The 19,420-nt window shown below is 45.7% G+C and overlaps 1 protein-coding gene across 2 annotated transcripts in view; it reads left to right on the top strand.

Moving 5' to 3' along the window:
• Positions 1–16,985, top strand: part of TRANK1 (tetratricopeptide repeat and ankyrin repeat containing 1) — a 119,046-nt gene extending 102,061 nt beyond the window's left edge. For both annotated transcript variants that reach the window (XM_034956101.3, XM_008951573.4), the window contains exons 18-24: positions 1,372–1,460; positions 5,367–5,470; positions 5,579–5,711; positions 8,865–9,010; positions 9,853–12,899; positions 14,106–14,204; positions 15,433–16,985. In XM_034956101.3, coding sequence (XP_034811992.2) covers positions 1,372–1,460; positions 5,367–5,470; positions 5,579–5,711; positions 8,865–9,010; positions 9,853–12,899; positions 14,106–14,204; positions 15,433–15,533 — 3,719 coding nt within the window. In that variant the 3' untranslated portion in view covers positions 15,534–16,985. The remainder of the gene's footprint in view (positions 1–1,371; positions 1,461–5,366; positions 5,471–5,578; positions 5,712–8,864; positions 9,011–9,852; positions 12,900–14,105; positions 14,205–15,432) is intronic.
• Positions 16,986–19,420: the final 2,435 nt, after the last annotated feature.

The following is a 19,420-nucleotide window of genomic DNA, read 5'->3' as shown; positions in this document are numbered from 1 at the left end:
TGTACATAGTAAAGTCTTCTAAAGCATCTGTTCCCATTGTGTTTGGATTCAGTACGGTGATTATGTAATTTGTGTTTGTTTTACATGGCATCTGCAGAGTTCACTGGCCCTATTTTGAGATAATATGGATGGGGTTTTGCCGTGGGAATTAAATGTCACAGGGGCACTCATAGCAGCACATACGGAGTCAGAACAAGATGCTAAGTCATCACTGTACTGCTACACAGCACCAGCAGAGGGCGAGCAGGGAGGGATCAGGTTGTGATGCTTAACGTGTTTTTGTACCTTCTAAACAAATCTGACCTGTCTGCCTCACTCCCCTGTTGATATCCATTGGCCTAGGTGTCTCTGATTCCTTCAGCTCTGATTTGTCTGCCAGTATTACCCTGGTATTCACTGTATTTTGTGTGTTTCATGAATCTGTGGCTCAGAACTTGCAGGGATTGTCACCCATTGTCTAGTGATACTCTGGGGGATGCAGGTGGCAGGGTGGGGGTGGGGGTGGGGTGCAGTGCTGAAATAGTCACCAGCAGGCTAGTGAGGATAACAGAAGGGATGGACAGCAGGTGGTGACAATGGTCTCTGTCCACCAATAGGAATGTGTCAGATTACTTATTGTGATGAGGGCAAAGTTTGCACATTTGGAAATAGTGTAAAATTTGTCACCTTTTTTTTCTTGCTGAAGCCCTGGCCTGGGAGCTTGCTAAGAGCCACTTGACTTTGGGTTTTCAAGGAGGAATTTTTAATTTCTGTCTTCTGATTTGTAGCCATAGAATAGGAAAGTAGACCAAAACTTAAAAACCAAACCACATCCTTTCTCCCCTCTACCTCCTCCTTTCAATAACCTCACAAATGTGGTTTGGTAAGTTAAAATATATCTTACATGAATACTAGAAAGACAACACAGGTCAGTCTGCTCTGACTGCCATAACAGAATACTACAGACTAGATGGCCTAAACAACAGAGATGTATTTTCTCACAGTTCTGAAGGCTAGAAGTCCAAGATCAAGGTGTTGGCAGGGTTGGTTTCTTCTGAGGCCTCTCTCCTTGGTTTGCAGCCAGACACTCTGTGTCCTCATGTGGTCTTTCCTCTGTGCTCTCTTGCCCCTGGGGTCGCCCCGTGTTCTAATTTCTTCTAAGGACACCAGTGAGATTGGATGAGGGGCCATCCTAATGGCCTCATTTTAACCTAGTCACCTCTTTAAAGGCCCTGTCTCTCTCCAAATGCAGCCACATTCTGAGGTACCGGGAGTTAGGACCTTAACAAGTGAATTTGATGGCTGGCGGAGGAGACGCAACTCAGCCCATAACAACAGTTTTAAGTGAAAGAAAGCCCAGAGAAGCAAACACACTTTTCTTTCTCATTTTAGACTTTGATGATAGCATGTTCGTTAAGACCTCAACTCCTGCGGAGTGGATTGCACAGGGAGATTACTACGCCAAGCACCAGTGCTGGAAGGTAAGGGGTTGGACTAGGAGGGGTCCTTGTCACTGGTGCCCTCGTCAGACCTCACAGGCAGGTTTCACATCATGGTGTTTGTCACCAGGAAAGGATGAGGGTAATGGTGCTTGTGCCACGTGTTCTGAAACATCAGGTCACCTCAAGATGAGGAGAGCTTCCTGTCCTGCTCCTTTTCTGGTCAGTGCAGGCATGACAACTCTTCATTTTGGCCAAGTGCCAGCATGTGCTGATAGATCATGAAGGGCTATGGCCTTTGCCCCACCAAGGAATCCTTGTATATATTTTCTTTCCCTCCTGTACTCTATGCCTAAAAGCTTTGCTATCATCATACTGCATTTTAAAGCAGTAAAAGATTGATCTTTCATTTGATTTTTTTCAAATTGATCAAACAGATTTCATTGCCAATCTGAGTCTGGTGAAGATAGGTTAAGCCTTTTTATTACACCGCACTGACCAATTTCCAGTTACAAGCCGTGTTAGTGGTCCTGAGCAGTTTTCTTCCAGGAAGTGTTATCTCTGTAGCAGACCTCTTTACATTTTGAAACCAGGTTAAAGAGCCACGTGGCTTTTCCCAAAGTCAGCATTCCTGCACATCATAGGGTTTTGGGTGGGGCACCATGGCTGGGATGTGTGTCTCCCTTGAAATAGTGGTGATGACTTCACCTGCAAGTTTTAAACACCCTACTAAAAGAGTGCTTTTTTTTTTTTTTGCTTTAATCTAATAACAACAAGTCAGGTCTTAGGGTTGGTTCTGCAGTTCAACAAAGTCAACATGGGCCCAGTCTCATTCCATCTCTTCCCTGTGTCATCTGCAGCTTGTCTGAGATGTTCCCTTTCATTGGTTGCCTAATGGCTGCTGTGGCAGTTCCAAGTGCTCCGTTCCCTCAGCAGAATTCCAAGCAGGAATGAAGTGCAGGCACTTTCTTCTCATTGATCTCTCTATTTTTTTTATCATGAAGTCCTCAGTGGTCTTCCTTCTATATCTCATTGGTCAGTACTAGGTCACATACACCTTCCTAGCTGCAAGAGAGTCTGGGAGAGCAATCTCATCTGGCAGTTTTAACCTTTTGTGGGCGGTAAGTTCTGCCAAAAGGCAAGAAAGAGAGGAGGAACTGCTGTGGGTAACTAACAGCAGTGTCTGACACCACAGGCATGACCATACCAAATGCTCATTTCCCTAAGATTTCTCTACCCCAGGCACCTGGAGTTCCCCATGCATGCAGCTGCAGATGATGTTTTCTGAAACAACAACTGGATCTGGGTTTTGGAAAGATCACCATCTTTCTTTCTACACCTCAGTGTTCATGTTAGGAGGCTCCAGCTCCTCAAATGTTACAGGAAAAGTATCTGCACTTTCTCTTGCCGCTTTGGAACAAATGTTTTGCAACAGTGTTTTCTATGGAGGGCTTGTCCTGCTTCTCTAATGATCCTTCTTCTCATTGGAATTTCATGGAGTTGGGCCTGAGTAAAGGTTCTGGGAAGTGATGAGGACAATGAAATCACAAGTTCAGGACTTAACGGAAGCCACAATGTGAGGTATCTGTGATCTGACATGCCTGGAGAAGGAATTTCCAATGTTTTCTCAGCTCCAGTTCTTCGAAGAGTTTTGTCTATTGTTTCAGGGAAATTGCTTTAAGTCTGTAGCATATAACTTACATCTGGGATTTATCAGTTACTTCTTGCTGCATAACAATCCTGAAACATAGTGGCTTAACACAAGTCATTTATGTGGCTCACAGTTCTATGGATTGGCAGTGCTGAGTTCATCTGAGTGGTTCTGTGCTCAGCTGAGCACCTCATGTGTCTGCAGTCAGCTGGGCATGTCTGCTTCTGGGGGTTGGCTGGCTCTTGGCTCAGGGGACAGCGGGGACAGGGGTGACTGGGGTTCCTGGATCACATTTCTTTCCTCCTCCAGCAGGCTAGTCTGGGTTTGTTCACGTGATGCCTGAGCAGGGTTCAAAGAACGTGAACAGAAGCACACAAGGCCCCTTGAGGCCTGGCCTTGGAACTGGCCCAGTGCCGCTTCTGCTGAATTCTGTTGCCAAAGCAAGTCTCAGCCTAGATCGGACGGGAGGGTAAATAGGCAGCACTCTTGATGGGAGAAGCTGGAAAGTTACACTGTAAGGGGGTGTGGACAGATACAGGGAGGAGTTAAGAACTGTGGCCACCCTGGCAATGTATTATATGGGGTGAAAAGTACAATTTATGCTATTGTAGGTTTGGGTAGGTCTGGAAAGTATTTTCCTAAGTATGTAGTATTTAGCTGCAGAAGTTGACCAAGCCTCACAATTTTCTTCACTGCCCATCCTTGTTAGAATTGGAAAGAAATACTGAATGTTTGGCCGTTGTTATGAAACCAAGAATTTTTTTTTTTTTTTTGGTGGGGCAGGGGTTGGGTGTTAGGGAGGGAAGGGAGGGATAATATGGGCAGCAGGTATGGGTCTGAAATTGGAAAACTATATAAAATCTTACCCTTTATTCCCTTCAGAACACTGTTGCTGTTGCCCATATGTGTTGCCCGTGGATATCCAATTATTTATCGCTTTAAAAATACCTTTTGAATATTTGAATCTAAAATCTTTTTAGGGGAACCGGCACAGATGAGAATGTTATAAAAAGCCTTCTCTTCACCTGACTTTATTTTGACCCTGCTAAAGGACTTCAGGACTCAGGTGGTTTATTGAGTTTTTGGCTGCATGTCAATAAATGTTTCAGAACCACCACAGAAGATTCATTCATTCAACAAAAAGGGTTTTTAGAATGCCCCTTTTCTTTCTCTATGTTCCTAGTCTTCAGCAGCTATGGGCCAAGCATTATATTTAGATCCCAGGAATCTGATGGTAAGCAAAACAGGCGCATAGACCAATGCACAGCTGCAGCTGTTGCAGGTGTCACAGATGAGAGACCAGCTGCTCCCAGAACCAACTGTCCTGGAAATAGAGGCGTGGGAACCCTTCTTTGAGGAACATAGCCTTGAACTGAAACCTGTAGAATGAATGAAGTTAACAAGACAGGGAAAGGACCGAAGAGCATTTCAGTTAGAAGGAACAGTGTGTGCAAAGGCCCTGCAATGAGAAGGAAATGGCACAGGTCACGGGAATGAAAGGAGACCCACACAGATAGCATGAAGGGGGAGAGTGATCATCCTGTACACCTTATCAGCATGTGCCACTTAGTCCCCCCCTTGCCCACACTGAGACCTAATGTGTACATGCTGGGAAGAATGTGAACTTCCTGCCCATGTATTGTGTGCTTTGAGACATAGCATCAGCACCCCTGTTTTAGAAAAGCAGCTCCTCTGCTTTCACAGAGGAGATCAGAGTGAAGCCTGACTCCTCTGTGACATTTGTTTGCCTACCTTATAGTCAGAGGATTTGGTAACAGATCTGCATGCCCCAGGGATCTGGATGTGTTGTGATACCATCTCTATCCCCATTTCTACCTCCAGTACGTGTACTCCAGCTGTTCTGCCAACACTGCAAAGTAGCTGTTGTACTCACCAAGTGGGTCAAAGCCCAGAAGAGCCACTGGGTAACTTTGGGCCAGTTGCTCCATGGCTCTGACCTGAAGTAGCAACTATATACAATGAGAAGGATGATACTTATTGCTGTGGCTGTTGGAAGATTAAATAAGGGTGTTACTATGGTAGCTTGAAAAAATACGTATTCTGTACCTTTTCGATGGGTGCTTCCAAAAGATACCACTGAATGTGAATACTGTTGGGTTTTATCCTCCAAGACTACTTTCTTTAGAATATCTGCACCTTCCTGCTCCTCCTTCTCAGATTGGGCTGGAGCAAGACTTCATGTTTTGTCAGTACAAACTTATAATGCATGCTTTAACCGTTGTTCTGTCTGTGACCTCCATTACCTTGCTGGGAATAAAACTTTTTGCCTATTCCAGGTTGCAGCCAAGTGTTACCAGAAAGGAGGTGCATTTGAGAAGGAGAAGTTGGCCCTGGCCCATGACACTGCCCTGAGCATGAAATCCAAGAAAGTCAGCCCCAAGTAAGAGTCTTGGGATCACTTCTGGTTTGCTCCGATGGGAGTAGCAGGTTAAATATTGGTGTAGGGTCAATGTTCCATGGAAATATTATTTTGTTTTCCTTCCCCTAGGGAAAAGCAGTTGGAATATTTGGAATTGGCTAAGACCTATTTGGAGTGCAAAGAGCCAACACTGTCCCTTAAGTGTCTGAGCTATGCCAAGGAGTTCCAGCTCTCTGCCCAGCTGTGCGAGAGGCTGGGAAAGGTATGGCTCCTAGTCCGCTGCTGCTCCAGGGAAAACTGGGCTTCACTTGAGCAGATTGAGGGGTAGGCTCGACCTCTACTCATAGCAGGAAGAGGCTGCAGTCTTCCAAGGAGGGAGACACTGGCCCTGCGACTCTAAGGGAAGCCTACTTTCACTACTTGGGCAAACTTTGAGGAGGCTCTGAAGACAGTATGCATGTGTGTGTGTGTGTGTGTGTTTGTGTGTTAATGTCTGTGTTAATATTCAGGGCCTAATATTAACCACAGGGAAGCCAAATGCTCAAGCCAAAGGGCAGAAGGGTTTTAGAATACCCCTTTTCTTTCTCTGTGTTCCTAGTCTTCAGTCACCTTGGCTGAGTGGCCTGGCATTTAGATGGAGGTTCCTTGGCTGTGTTCCTAGTAATCACTCTAGATCTGCACTATCCAATTCAGCAGTCACATGTAGCTATTTAATTTACAATTTAAATTAATTAAAATATAATAATATTAAAAATTCACATCCTCAATCTTACTAGCCACAATGGCAAGTGCTCATTGTTAACAGAACATTTCCATCATTGCAGAAAGCTCTGTTGGACAGAGCTGCTAGTCTGGAACACAGCTACTCACAGTGTGGTCAGCAGGCTACAAACTATTATTTGTCTGCAGCAAGATTAACACAGAAGATAAAAGTAAGCAGAATTTTTTTATTGCCATTTGGCATTGCTTTGACATCCAAGTGGTGATAATCTTCCCATCAATTCATTTTTTAACATATCAACTGTGATGGATCGGAAATTTAAAATGATTTGGTCCCTTACCACAGGTAGTTGGAGAAACTGTGCTTAAGGAGCTGTGGGCCATTGCATTTTCCCCTATCAGGTGTCAATATCCTTCAGTAGGAAAGGGGGTTTCCTTGTCTGTATGTGAAATATGGTGACTCATGGGATCCTCAGAGCACCCTGGGCATCGAGAGGGGTAGGAGTGGGACCTACTGGGAAGTTTGAAGTGTGGCCCCAAGTCAATGCGAAGAAGAGGATAAGGCCCTCCAGATGCTGCCTACCCTGTTCCATGTTTATTATGGGATGTGACTTCTTAAGATGTGGGAGATGGGAATGGAACAGGGATACAACGCTGCTCTCTAGAGGCAAGAGGCAGGCAAGGCACAGGAATCCCTGAAAGGAAAGCTTTCACTCTTGTGGCACCTGCATAAACATTTCTTCCCATGGATAGAAAGCATTTGGGAACTGGGAAAAGGCAGGTGATGGATCCTGAGGATCCAGAAGAAGGCTGCTGCCAAGTTGGTTGATTTGAACCTTGCCAGTCAGTTTGGGTGAGATGACCACAAGAAATGGTAAATGAGTAAGAGAAAGTGGCAGGGCCAGATCAGTAGGACCTTGGTGACTGTGGCAAGGACTGGGCTTTGTTCAAGCATGATGGGAAGCCAGTGGAAGGCTTTGATGGGAAGACTGACATGAAGCTAATTATCTGGATGCTCTGTGAAGGGGTCTATAGGGCAGCAAGAGCTGAAGCAGAAAGGCCAGTTAGAGTCTAGCATCAGCTTAGGCTGAAATGATAGGGCCTGGACTACCATGGTGGTGGTGGAAGTGGTGGGATGGTGGCATATCTGGGAAATGTTAGGGAAACCGAGCAGGCAGGATTAGCTGGTGAACTGGATGGGAGCTGTGATAGGAAGAAGAGTCTAGTAGACTCTTCTGTTCATGGCAAGCCCACCATTGGTGGGTATGGGGCCCAATCATTGCATGTTATTTTGTTCATCCTCTTCTTCACAACCAGTCTCCATTCTCATTCTTTTCTCATTGGTAGTCATTCTAATAAATTTTTATATGTGCTCAAATGCATGCATTATTGAAAAATGAATAGTGGTGTCTTCTATACATATATATATATACTTTAGGCTTATCTAGAAGACATCTTTCTCTGTGTTTTACCTTTTCCATCCCTTGCTATATAGTGTTAGGTCTGGCCATGCTTCTGACAGCCATGTATTCCTGAGTGGGCATTGACTGCATTGATGAATTCATTTCCCTGTGAGGCACTTCCAGGTTGCCACTGGCTCCTGGCTCCCACACATAGCACCTTGGCACAGTATGTCTTTTTAGGGTTCTGTGAGATACTTCTTCAAGATGTATTGCCAGGAGCAGGCTTGCTGGCCTAGGGTATGCACATGCTTCACTTCACTAAGTACAGTCCCTTCGCTTTCTGGGATAGCCATTCCACTTTGTGCATGAGGGTTCTGCATTCCCCACATTCTTGACCACAGTCAGCAGATTGTGATTTTCTAATTTTTCAAACCTGGTGGATGTATTTCACTGTGGCTTTAATTTGTATTCTTCTGATTGTCAGTAAAGTGGAGCATTTTTATTTATTTGTTAGTCATTCAAGTTTACCCCACTGTAAACTGCCAGTTTATATCCTTTGCCTAGCTTTCTGTTGTGTCTCAAGGAAAGTCTTTTTCTTGTGGTTGCAAGAGTTCTTTTTGTCTAGACAGGCCCAGTCTAGTACAGTAGCCATTAGCCATGTGTGACTCTTTAACTTTAAAATAATTAAAATTAAATTAATTTAAAAGTTCAGTTCCTTGGTTGCATTACCCACATTTTAAAGGCCCAACATTCAGATGTGACTAGTGGTGAGATTGGATAGCAAAGAAACAATACATTTTCATCTTCACAGAAACTTCTACTGGACAGTACTGATCTAGGTGTTATTTTTTTAAAATTTAGCTTATTTCATGTGTCTTTTGTTGAGCAGTTTTGATGTATCAGTTTGATCCATCAGTTTTTCTCCTGAAATTTGTGTTTTGGGTTTTGTTGATTATGTTATTTTTGGAAGTCACGTGAAGACTCCTTCCACTTGAGTGTGACCTCAAGATCACAAAGATATTCTCACATATTTTCCCACAGTAGTTTCCACATTTAGATCTTTAATCTACCTGGGGCTTACCTCTGTGTGTGCTGTGAGGTTGGGATTTAACTTTATTTTTCTCCCCTTAAGTAATTGGTTTTCCTAATATTATCTATGTTACAGGGTTTTAAACTGGATTCTAACAGAAAGCAGACATATGACTATCCTCTTTATTACTTGTGGTATTGGTTTAAGATTAGAAAGTTAATCATGAGTACTCTAAATAAAAGTAAAATTTACTCCATCCTAGATAAGAGATGCTGCCTATTTCTATAAGCGAAGCCAGTGCTACAAAGACGCTTTCAGATGCTTTGAGCAGATTCAGGAATTTGATCTAGCACTCAAAATGTACTGCCAAGAGGAGCTTTTTGAAGAAGCTGCTATTGCAGTGGAAAAGTAGGTGGTTTTATTCTCTCCCTTTCTCCCTCTCTTCCTCCCACTTCTCTCTGGGGGCAGCCTGCTCTGGGTGGTGCTATCCTGCTGCTTCTGACATGGTTTGACCACATTGCTTCCTTTCCACTTAAGCGATGGCCTCAGTGCTGGGTCAGCAGCTCTTTGAGAGCAGGACTCTATTTTCCAGTCTCTTTATAAGCTTTGATGCAGTGTCACAAAGAGAGGGGGCTGAGGGGGATGGGAGTATGTTATGAGTGTGTATATAATGACATATTCTGACTTCCATCAGCAGAATAAAGGGGAGTCCTTCAGAGCCTCATTAATCTCACAGGAACCCAACTAATGCACACCTGCTAAAAGAGAAGAATCACAAGTTGGGTAATAAGGGGAAGACTGGTGTAATTGCTGATGCATGTGCAGCCCCCATTTCATCCTTTCTCATTTTATCAAACTGAACAGAGTTGTAGACCCAGATGATTATGATGCCTTTATGAGAACCAAAGAGATGTTTTTCAAGGATAATTTAGACTATGCATAACATTTGCCATATAGATTGACTTTTGGATTTCACTCCCACTTGTTTGAGTTACACCTCCACTATATTTCATTAATTAAGCACACCAATTCCTGATTGAAGCATAAGGAATTTATTCATTATTATTATACTGGTAACAGTGTAAAATAAGGCCTTTGTAAAAATACTTGAATGCTTGACAAGTTTAGGTTTTATTTTGTAATATCTACATGTGGGAGTTTTATTTAAGTTGCTCTGCACTGTATTTTGGAGGAAATTTTCTGTTGATTGGGTGATGGCAAGTTGACATTTGTGTCCTTTGTCTTTGCAGGTATGAAGAAATGCTAAAGACTAAGACCCTTCCCATTTCCAAGCTCTCCTATTCTGCCAGTCAGTTTTACTTGGAAGCTGCAGCAAAGTATCTGAGTGCAAATAAGATGAAGGAAATGATGGCTGTCCTCTCAAAGTTAGACATAGAAGACCAGCTGGTGTTCTTGAAGTCTCGGAAACGCTTAGCAGAAGCTGCAGACCTGCTGAACAGGGAAGGTAGGAGAGAAGAGGCTGCCCTGCTGATGAAGCAACATGGCTGCCTCCTGGAGGCTGCCAGGCTCACTGCCGACAAGGACTTCCAGGCCTCATGTCTGCTGGGGGCCGCCCGCCTCAATGTGGCCAGGGATTCCGACATAGAACACACCAAGGACATTCTGAGAGAAGCACTTGATATCTGCTATCAAACTGGCCAGTTGTCTGGCATTGCCGAGGCCCACTTCCTGCAAGGGGTAATCCTGAGAGACTTTCAGAAGCTCAGGGATGCCTTCTTCAAGTTTGACACGCTCAACCACTCAGCTGGAGTGGTAGAAGCACTCTACGAAGCAGCCAGCCAGTGTGAGGCCGAGCCTGAGAAGATTCTGGGCCTGGCTCCAGGGGGCTTGGAAATCCTCCTCAGTCTGGTCAGGGCTCTCAAAAGAGTGACCAACAATGCTGAGAAGGAAATGGTCAAATCTTGCTTTGAGTTTTTTGGGATTTCCCAGGTGGATGCCAAGTATTGCCAGATAGCTCAGAATGACCCTGGGCCCATATTAAGAATAATTTTTGACCTGGATTTGAACTTGAGAGAGAAAAAAACAAAAGATCATTTTTTGATAATGACTGACCAAGTGAAATTAGCCCTAAACAAACACCTTTTGGGCAGGCTGTGTCAGATCACACGGAGCCTGCTTGGGAAGACCTACCGAGGAGTCTGCATGAGGTTTATTGTAGGCTTAAAATGTGAGGATGAAAACTGTGAACATTTTCACAGGCCTCTGCGGCGTTGTGAAGCCAAGTGTTTAGTTCAGTCGAAAATGAACTTGGTGGCAATCAACGGGTTGCTTTTGGAAGCCAAAAAAGTATTCCCTAAAATCTTAGCAGAAGAACTTAAAGAAATTGATTATATTTTGTCTACAGATATGTATGGCCTTTGCAAGTCCATTCTGGATGTCCTTTTCCCTAAGCATTTCCATCAGAGAGTGTTGTCAGAAAACCCCATGGCATGCAAAGAAATCCTCAAACCAAATTACAAATCCTTCCGGTTCTACAGATTTGCTTTGAAGGAGTACATCCACTTTCTGTTTGAAAATGAAAGCGCACGCAACCGCCGGGAATCCACAGACCTGTGGCTGAGTGCCATGCAAGCTTTCCTTCTCTCTTCCAACTACCCGGAGGAGTTTGAAAAGCTGCTCCATCAGGAAGAGGACAACTACAACAGGGAACTCAAAGCTCTAGAGTCTGAAAAGGATGAAAGGGGCAGGGGGAGAGGCAGCAGGATAAAAGGAATAGAAGGGAAATTTGGCATGCTGGCACCCAACAGGGATGATGAAAATATGGACAAGACCCACCTGTGCTTCATCCGGCTTCTGGAGAATTGCATTGATCAATTCTACGTGTACAGGAACCCAGAAGACTACAAGAGGCTCTTTTTCCGTTTCATGAATGTCCTCATCAAGAGGTGCAAAGAACCACTCATCCCCAGCATTGGAAACACAGTAGCCCTCCTGGAGTTCCAGTTCATCCACTGTGGGGTGGTGCTGGCCCGCCTCTGGAAGAATGTCATTCTATGCCTCCCCAAGAGCTACATTGCACTCTTGCACTACTGGGAGTTCCTGTTTAGCAAGAAGGACAAGGAGCTTGGGGATGTGTTCTCCATCATTCAGGAATACAAACCCAAGGACGTGACAAGAGCCATTCAGGATTTCCGGTTCCATCTCTCCTACCTCGCCAAGGTGCTATGTGGCTATGAGAATGTGAACTTCAACGTCCTGCTTGATGCCTTCAGTGAAATAGACTATGTGGTCTCGGGTGAGGCTGAGCGGACACTGGTGCTGTGCTTGGTGATGCTAGTGAATGCTGAGGAGATCCTGCAGCCATACTGCAAGCCTCTCCTGTATCGCCACTTCCGGGAGATTGAGTCAAGGCTGCAGCTCATGAGCATGGACTGCCCTGGCCAGGTTCCCGAGAGGCTCCTGAAGGTGGTGAAGCGGGTCTTGGTGGCAGTCAATGTGAAGTCTGTGGCTGAGGCACTGCAGGACCTGCTCTTTGAGCGGGATGAAGAGTACCTAATGGACTGTGACTGGCGGTGGGACCCTGTGCACACCAAAGGGTCCATAGTCCGTGGCCTCTATTATGAGGAGGTCAGACTAAACCGCCTGCTCTGTTTGGACCCCGTGGACTACTTTGCTGAACCTGAGTGTGAGTTTGGCCAGGATGAGATGGATGAACTGGCATTAGAAGACCGAGACCACGTCCTGGCCACCATTCTTTCCCAAAAGCAACGGAAGGCCTCCATACAGCGGAAGTTGAGGAGGGCATGCCTGGTGGTGTCTCTGTGCATCAGTTGGAGGAGAAGAGTGGGCACCCAGATGGAGCGTGTCAGGGAGGAGGCCAGGGAGCCCAGGGCTGGGAACTTCAAAAAGGCAGACGTGGACAGGACCCAGTGTGACCTATGTGGAGTGAAGTTTACCCGTGGCCCAGAGAACTATTTCAGCCCCAGCAAAGCGTTTGAGGGGGCAGCTTCCGAGGTGGCAGTCCTTTCCAGGGCTGAGCTGGAAAGGGAGGAGTGTCAGGAGAGGAACAGCGAGTCTTACGAGCAGCATATCCATCTAGAACACCACCAGAGGCAGCAAGTGGCCTACCAGAGATACTCAGAATTTTTCCACGAGAAGGTGGACCCGGCCATTGATGAAGGCAAGCTGGTGGTGCAGGACATCGAGCAAAGTGTATGGATCCACAGTCACGTGGGCTCCAAGGAGCACAGCCACATGCTGCAGAAGGTCCAGGAGCACATCAAGAGGGTTTCGGATATGGTGGAGGACCTCTACAGGCGGAAGGCCTGGGCTGGCGGTAAGGGTCTGCAGAGATGGGGGCCCAGGCAGAGTGAGACCTGGGCTCTGAGGACATTTCTCAGGGTTAAGTTCCTTGTAGTGGCTTCTGACTTGGGGATGGTGGAATCTTGGCCTTAGAAGAAATACAAATGAGGAATGTATATTCTCAAGTTATAGCGAACCTCATTGTTTGGATTACCCCTCCCCCAGTTAAAAGTTTATCATTATCCTTGGCTTGGGATGGTTTCCCCAGGTACTCCAGAAACTTGCATGCCTCTTCCTACAGAGGGTTAAAAGCTTGTGTAGAATGAATCGCTTTCTCTCCTGGCAGTCAGAATGATTCTTGCCAGAATAATCTTCTGTGGAGAAGATACAGGGAAAATGTTTAAAGTGTTAAGAAAACTCTTTAAGTTTCTCTTGACCCATTCATCCCCTGACTAAGATCTGGAAGTGTGTAGCTGGTCTAGCTGGTCTCTTCCTTTTAGGAGGGTCTTTAAGTCATACCCAGTGTGAGCCTATAATAGATTTCTTATGTTATTTTAGAATCAGATTTCCCGTTTTTTTTTTTAAATAGAGATGGAGTCTCACTGTGTCGCCCAGGCTGGAGTGCAGTGGCGTGATCTTGGCTCACTGCAACCTCCGCTTCCTGGGTTCAAATGATTCACCTGCCTCAGCCTCCCAAGTAGCTGGGATTACAGGTGCCTATCACCATGCACAGCTAATTTTTGTATTTTTAGTAAAGATGTGGTTTCACCATGTTGGCCAGGCTGGTCTCAAACTCCTGATCCCAGGTAATCTGCCTGCCTTGGCGTCCCAAGGTGCTGGGATTATAGTTCCTTGGCTTTTTTACTAGCTACTTCTTATCAACACTGTGTAGAAGTTATGTATAAACTTAGTGAAATTGCATATTTTAAAATGTTCCATAATTCAGATACTCTTTCCAGTTTAAGGTTTAATGACATTTTGGACACAAGTGTCTTAGAAAGGTTTGCAGTTGTGGCAGTCTCTATAGACAGACAGTAATGGTGTCAGGCTAGCCTTTAGTTGTAGTTTATGCTTGTAGCAGCAGAAGGCAGCTTTGGGTCCCTTACCCCATAAGGAGGGCTCTTTTCAGGGAAAACACAGAGACCAGCTCTTGGGACGTGGGGACTCTGGGTCTAGTAATTGGTGTTCTAGTTCCTGCAATGGCATCTTTACTCAGAGCCATGTTCTTTGGTTTCTGAAGCGGAGGAGGCGATGACTCGGCTGGTCAACATTCTGATCCTGTCAGTCAGGGATGCACGAGACTGGTTGATGAAAACAGAGACCCGCTTAAAGAAGGAAGGTAAGGAGTCTTGATTCTGGGGACAGGTAACACTTTGGGTCCTGTGGTTCTTATTACTGCTGGCTCCCGGGGGGAATCTGAAGTGGGGCAGCCCAGTGATGTCAATAGTGGACTCTCACTGTCTAGGAGCATCACCTCCAGTGACTCAAATTACTAGCAACATAATATCTGAGTTTTCTTATCTGATTATGAGGGCCATTATTCTGGGCACATGTTAGTTGCCATAAACCTCTTGCTGCTCATGAGCTGTTACTGATAATGCTCAGTCACTGCACATACTCAATGCAGTGACTCCCAAGGATGGACAAAGCATTGCGAAGCTATCCCTTGAGAAATGTTTTCCTGTGTCAATCAGTCATTTAAGTCAGTGGATAGTTATTGAGGTTCTAGTACATATTAGTGTTGTTCTGGGCCTGGGGATATACTTCTGAATAAAACCAACAAAATCACTGGGGAAACTTAAATGCTTCTTCCTACAGAGGGTTAAAAGTTTGTGTAGAATGAAGCACTTTCTCTCCTGGCAGTCAGAATGATCTTGCCAAGTTATATGTGATCCAGAATGTTTTTTCTTTTGCCCATTCCAGCCACAGGACCACATTCCTTCTTGCTGTGAGTATTTCATCAACCCCAGATGCCCCTGGAAAATCCAGACCCCAGAGGTGGGGAAAACTTGAAGGGACTTGGCACAAATGTCTGTGCCAATAAAAAATCTTTAGCATTTAGTCCCTTCTGGGGTCTTGGATTTTGTGATGTGTATTTCAAAGGGAAGAGAATTGGTATACCAATTCAAGTGTATGGCTGAGTTTATTTTTTGCTTGATTTCTTTATTATTTAAAAGGCCTCTAAAATAGGGTGAGAGGAACCAGCCTATAAAGGAACTTAATTCTGGAGAAGGGTGTTTACTCTGACTCTTTTTGGGAGTCATCAGTACTCAAAGGAAATCTCTCTTTCTCTGGAACCCTGGCAGAAAGTTTTATTTCATTAATTTAAACCAATGATTACGGAGACACTAGGTTTTACTAGGATGCTATATTTTACAGTGGATTGGGAAAAAAAATCACCATTCTGCCCTTCCTTCCTTTCTTCCTTCCTCCCTTCCTTCTTTCCTTCCTTCCTTCCTTCCTTCTTTCCTTCCCTCCCTCCCTCCCTTCTTTCCTTCCTTCCTTCCTTCCTTCCTTCCTTCCTTCCTTCCTTCCTTCCTTCCTTCCTTCCTTCTTTCTTTCTTCAGGTATTGTTCAGGAAGATGATTATGAAAATGAAGTTGAAGACTTTGGTGAGCTTCGGCCTAGAAGGCGTTCTCGGAAATGTGGAAAGCAGAGAAAATACTAATGTCCACACAGCTGCAGCCTCCTCATCCTTCGGAACATTCCATTCTGACTTAGAATTCTGAGCGCTGGGGCAGAAGACGAAAAGAATGTGAATTAGCATTTTAAAAATAGGGGAGTCTAACAACACCATTGCTTTTTGTTCTCATTACTTCTCTTTCAGTGGCTTAGGATCTGATTGCTCCCTCACCTCTAAAGTGTTTCCAAGTAGAGTCTAGCAGTATTAGTTTCCCCCACAAACAAGTTCAGGTAGAGAAGTTGTAGTAGAAGGGAATGTTGGGACTCCTCACTGCATGGTCCCTGGGGTGTCTGGCTCATCCCCATCATGACATGAGTTGGTAGCAGAGGACTAGGTGTTAAGACAGACTCTCCTCACCTCAGTTGCTGCTGCTCTGGGCCAGGAAATCTCTCTATGGATTCCCTCATCTCCTGCCACACTGCTGCAGCATCAAGTGTGCTATGAGAGCTGTATGTGCCCAGGGGTGGGCCCTGCCACTGGCCACCCCGAGCCCAGGACGCATTCTGGTCATCTCTGAGCCCACTTGTAGTGTAGCTTCTTCTGTTAGAGATGTTAGCCTTTTCTCTCTGTGGCGACTTTTCTGCCTTCCCTTCTGTTTTTTGTGATCATTCTTAGCTACCTGTGCCAAGTCACAGTTAGACTACCTCAGAATGTAGTCAAGAATTCACCCAGTGTTCTTTGGATGTCCCTTCCCTAGAGGGAAAGGCTGGGGAATGTTGCTGGGAGCATTCCCAGCTGCCTCTCCAAAGTGGTCCTAACTCTGCCTTGGCTATGGTGCAGACATTCCAAAAAGTGTTTTGTACACAGCCCTGTACATCTAGTTTTCTTGGTTCTCCCTGGCAAGTTCGCTACCCTAGCTTAGGCTGACGTTCTGATGAGTCTCTGCTTGCTGAGCTCATCACTGTGGATGGTGACCTGCAGAGCTGCAGGTTGGAGCAAGTGGACAGAGGAGGGAGCCAGCTAAGCCAAATCCGTCACTGCCACTTGGCTGGCAGGCCGTATAAGAGGGCGGATCTGGGCCCGTTTGCAGGAGGCCATTGCCTACCCTCTCCCCACAGTGAGCCAGCAGCCATCAGCTGATCCCACTTGGGAAACCTTCATGCCTCTCTGATGGTTACTGCCCACCCTTACCCCACCCCTCAGCTCAGCCTGGTATGGAAGGCAAGGTGCACGTTGGTCTTTGATTGTTCTGTCCTCACAGCAGAGTCAGCTTTCCCCCCATGTTGATGCTGCTTTTGCTGCTCATGCTGCTCGTTGTTTTCTCTTCCTTATCTTTCCAAATTGTTTCCTTGAAATGCTTGTTTCCAATTTTTCTTAGATTATGTTTCTAATTTTTATTCCAGGTGTTTTTTTTTCTTACTTGACAGAAAAAAAGAAAACCCCAACAATATCTTGCTGTATTATCACATTTTTTATAAAGTTAAAGCATTTCTCTTACATGCTGCCGTTTTATTTCCAGTCTCTACTCAGAGTAAGGGGGTAAATCTTGGAGCTGGTTCCCCCTGGTCAGCTGATTGATGCTGGCCAGGACAGAAGCTTTCTGTGCCTTCAGAGATTCAGAAATCAAGGGATAGAGAAAAAGCCCAGCCCAGGACTCCCAGCTGGTTGGTGTTCTCGAGGGCCCACCTCGTGCACATTCTTTCCAATCTGGATGCTCCCAAGCATGCACGGTTTGGACAGTAAGGAGTTTTGTCTGTACCATGTACTGGGGCTTTCCCAACAAGGAACATTGCCCTGGAAGGCAGGAGACCTGGAATCAAATTCCTCTCCTGTTCCTAACGAGCTGTGTAATGCCGGGTGAGTCAGGTCTATTCAACCCTGAGCACCTTCATGCCGCACTACGTAGGAGCCTCATGATCTGGTGTAGGAGAGAGATGGAAATGTGAGAAAAGAGTGGTGACAGACATGTGTATTGCATGGGTGGTAAATGCATTTACATAACCCAGCTGGGCCTCAGTTTCCCCTTTTGGGAAAGTGGTGTAAGGTCCCTTCCTGCCTGCTGCAGAATGGTTCTGTAAGCTGTTGCCATGGTTTTACGTACCCTCCAGTCTTGGTGCTGGGATGCCTGTGTTTGCTTGCATCAGGTGAGCTGGACAGCTCTGAGTCTTAGCAAGCAAAGCATTTGATCTTACCCTTTAAAATTAAAGAGGTTAGAAATGGGACAGGTGATCCTGCTGTCGTATCTTTATTAGCACTGTCCGGTAGAACTACCTGAGAGATCCACCCCCAAAAATCTGACTCCTCAACTCATAAAGCTCCTTAGAGTAGGGGCGTGGAGGTTGGGAGAGAAGAATGGAATTCAGCAGAAGAGTCAGTAACTTCCCTTAATGACCAGAATCCTGGGCCCAGTTCAGTAGCAGTGGCTTTGGTGTCTTGGACTTGCCTGGAAGTCCAGGATGGGGGATGTGTATCTGGGATCCCCCAAGACCACCACTCTCAGGCTTGGTAATTCATTAAGAGGGCTCACAGGACTCAGCATGTAGTTGGAGTCATGGCTCTGATTGATTATAGCAAAGTCATACCAAGCACAACTGGCAAAGGGAAAGGCCCATGGGGTCAAGTGTAGGGGATACCAGGTGTAAGCTTCCAGAGCTCCTTTCCAGAGTCACACACAATAGGCTTCATTTCCCAGCAACGAGTTGTGACAGTTTGCTGGGTGAAATATGCCAATCTGGGGAGCTCATCAGAGACTCAGAGCTCAGGGTTTCTACTAGCGGCTGGTCATATGAGTATTTTCTGCCTAGCATATACCAAAGTTCCAGAGTCTCAGAAGGAAAGTAGTGTTCAGCATAAACCACATTGTTTATACAAACCGCTTAGGCACTGTGAGCCACGTTGATCAGTTCTGAGGGTGTAGGGAGCCATCTTGAAATCCAAGTTCCAAGACTCAGTAAGCAGACCTTTCAAAGGGCAGCAGTCAGGCCTGCTGGGCCATTTTCTGCACAAGGGGTCCCCCCAAGTTGGGGCTTTGTCATGATCATCCCACTAGCTTGCCTCACAGGCACCCCTATGTATCCAGCCACTGGATGAGCACCTATGTACCTCCTGTCTATCTCCCCAGTCAAGGGAGTGAATCTTCAGGGATAGTTCATTTTCTAAAAATCCATCATGGTAAAGAAACTGTTTTTCTGAGTGCCTTAGACATTGACTTCATTTCCTTGCAATCAGTGTTAAGCATTCAGAATGATGTTTCGGTTCTTTGAGGCCTGCTGGGGAAAGGGAGAGGGCCCTATAAGCCTCTGGCGTTCCCTCCTTCTACCAACACACACACACACACACACACACACACACACACACACACACTTTGGCCTGACCATTCTTAGCCAAAAACTCTTGTTCTCCTCACATTCTCTCTGCAACAAAAATCCAGTCTTTCAGGAAGAACAAACTGACACGGGAGCTAGCAGCACCCTAAGCTCTGTGCTATCGCCTCAGTACTTTAGCAAATCACTTGTGGGGAAACTGAGGCCCAGATGATACAACTTGCCCTGGGTCACATAGTTGGTTTGGGGTAGGGCTGATACATGGACCTGGGATTTCCAATTCCAGCTAGCACCCTTTCCACTAAGGATTCAGGCGCCAAGGTCAACAGCAAATGCCAGCAATTCTTTCTCCGAGCCTATCACACTCTTCTCACTGGCAGAGTGTGCCAGCCCTTGGGCATTTAGAGAGCTCATTCTCTTCAATCTCTCACTCATCTTTTGGCAATAGTGTTTTCCTACAGAAAAGTGGAAGGCCCAGCAGGGAAACTTGTGTGCATTCTACTGTCACCCATCTGGAGCAGCTTAGCCTCTGACCCTCAAGAATGGGACAGAGCAGCTGCCCAGAGTCATTCCCAGTGGATGGCACAGCACAGTGTGCACTGCTCCCAC

The sequence above is a fragment of the Pan paniscus genome, chromosome 2, assembly GCF_029289425.2.
Source record: "Pan paniscus chromosome 2, NHGRI_mPanPan1-v2.0_pri, whole genome shotgun sequence".
NCBI classification, from domain to species: Eukaryota; Metazoa; Chordata; class Mammalia; order Primates; family Hominidae; genus Pan; species Pan paniscus.
The sequence above is the reverse complement of the archived record's forward strand: the minus strand, read 5'-3'. Positions and strand labels throughout refer to the sequence as shown.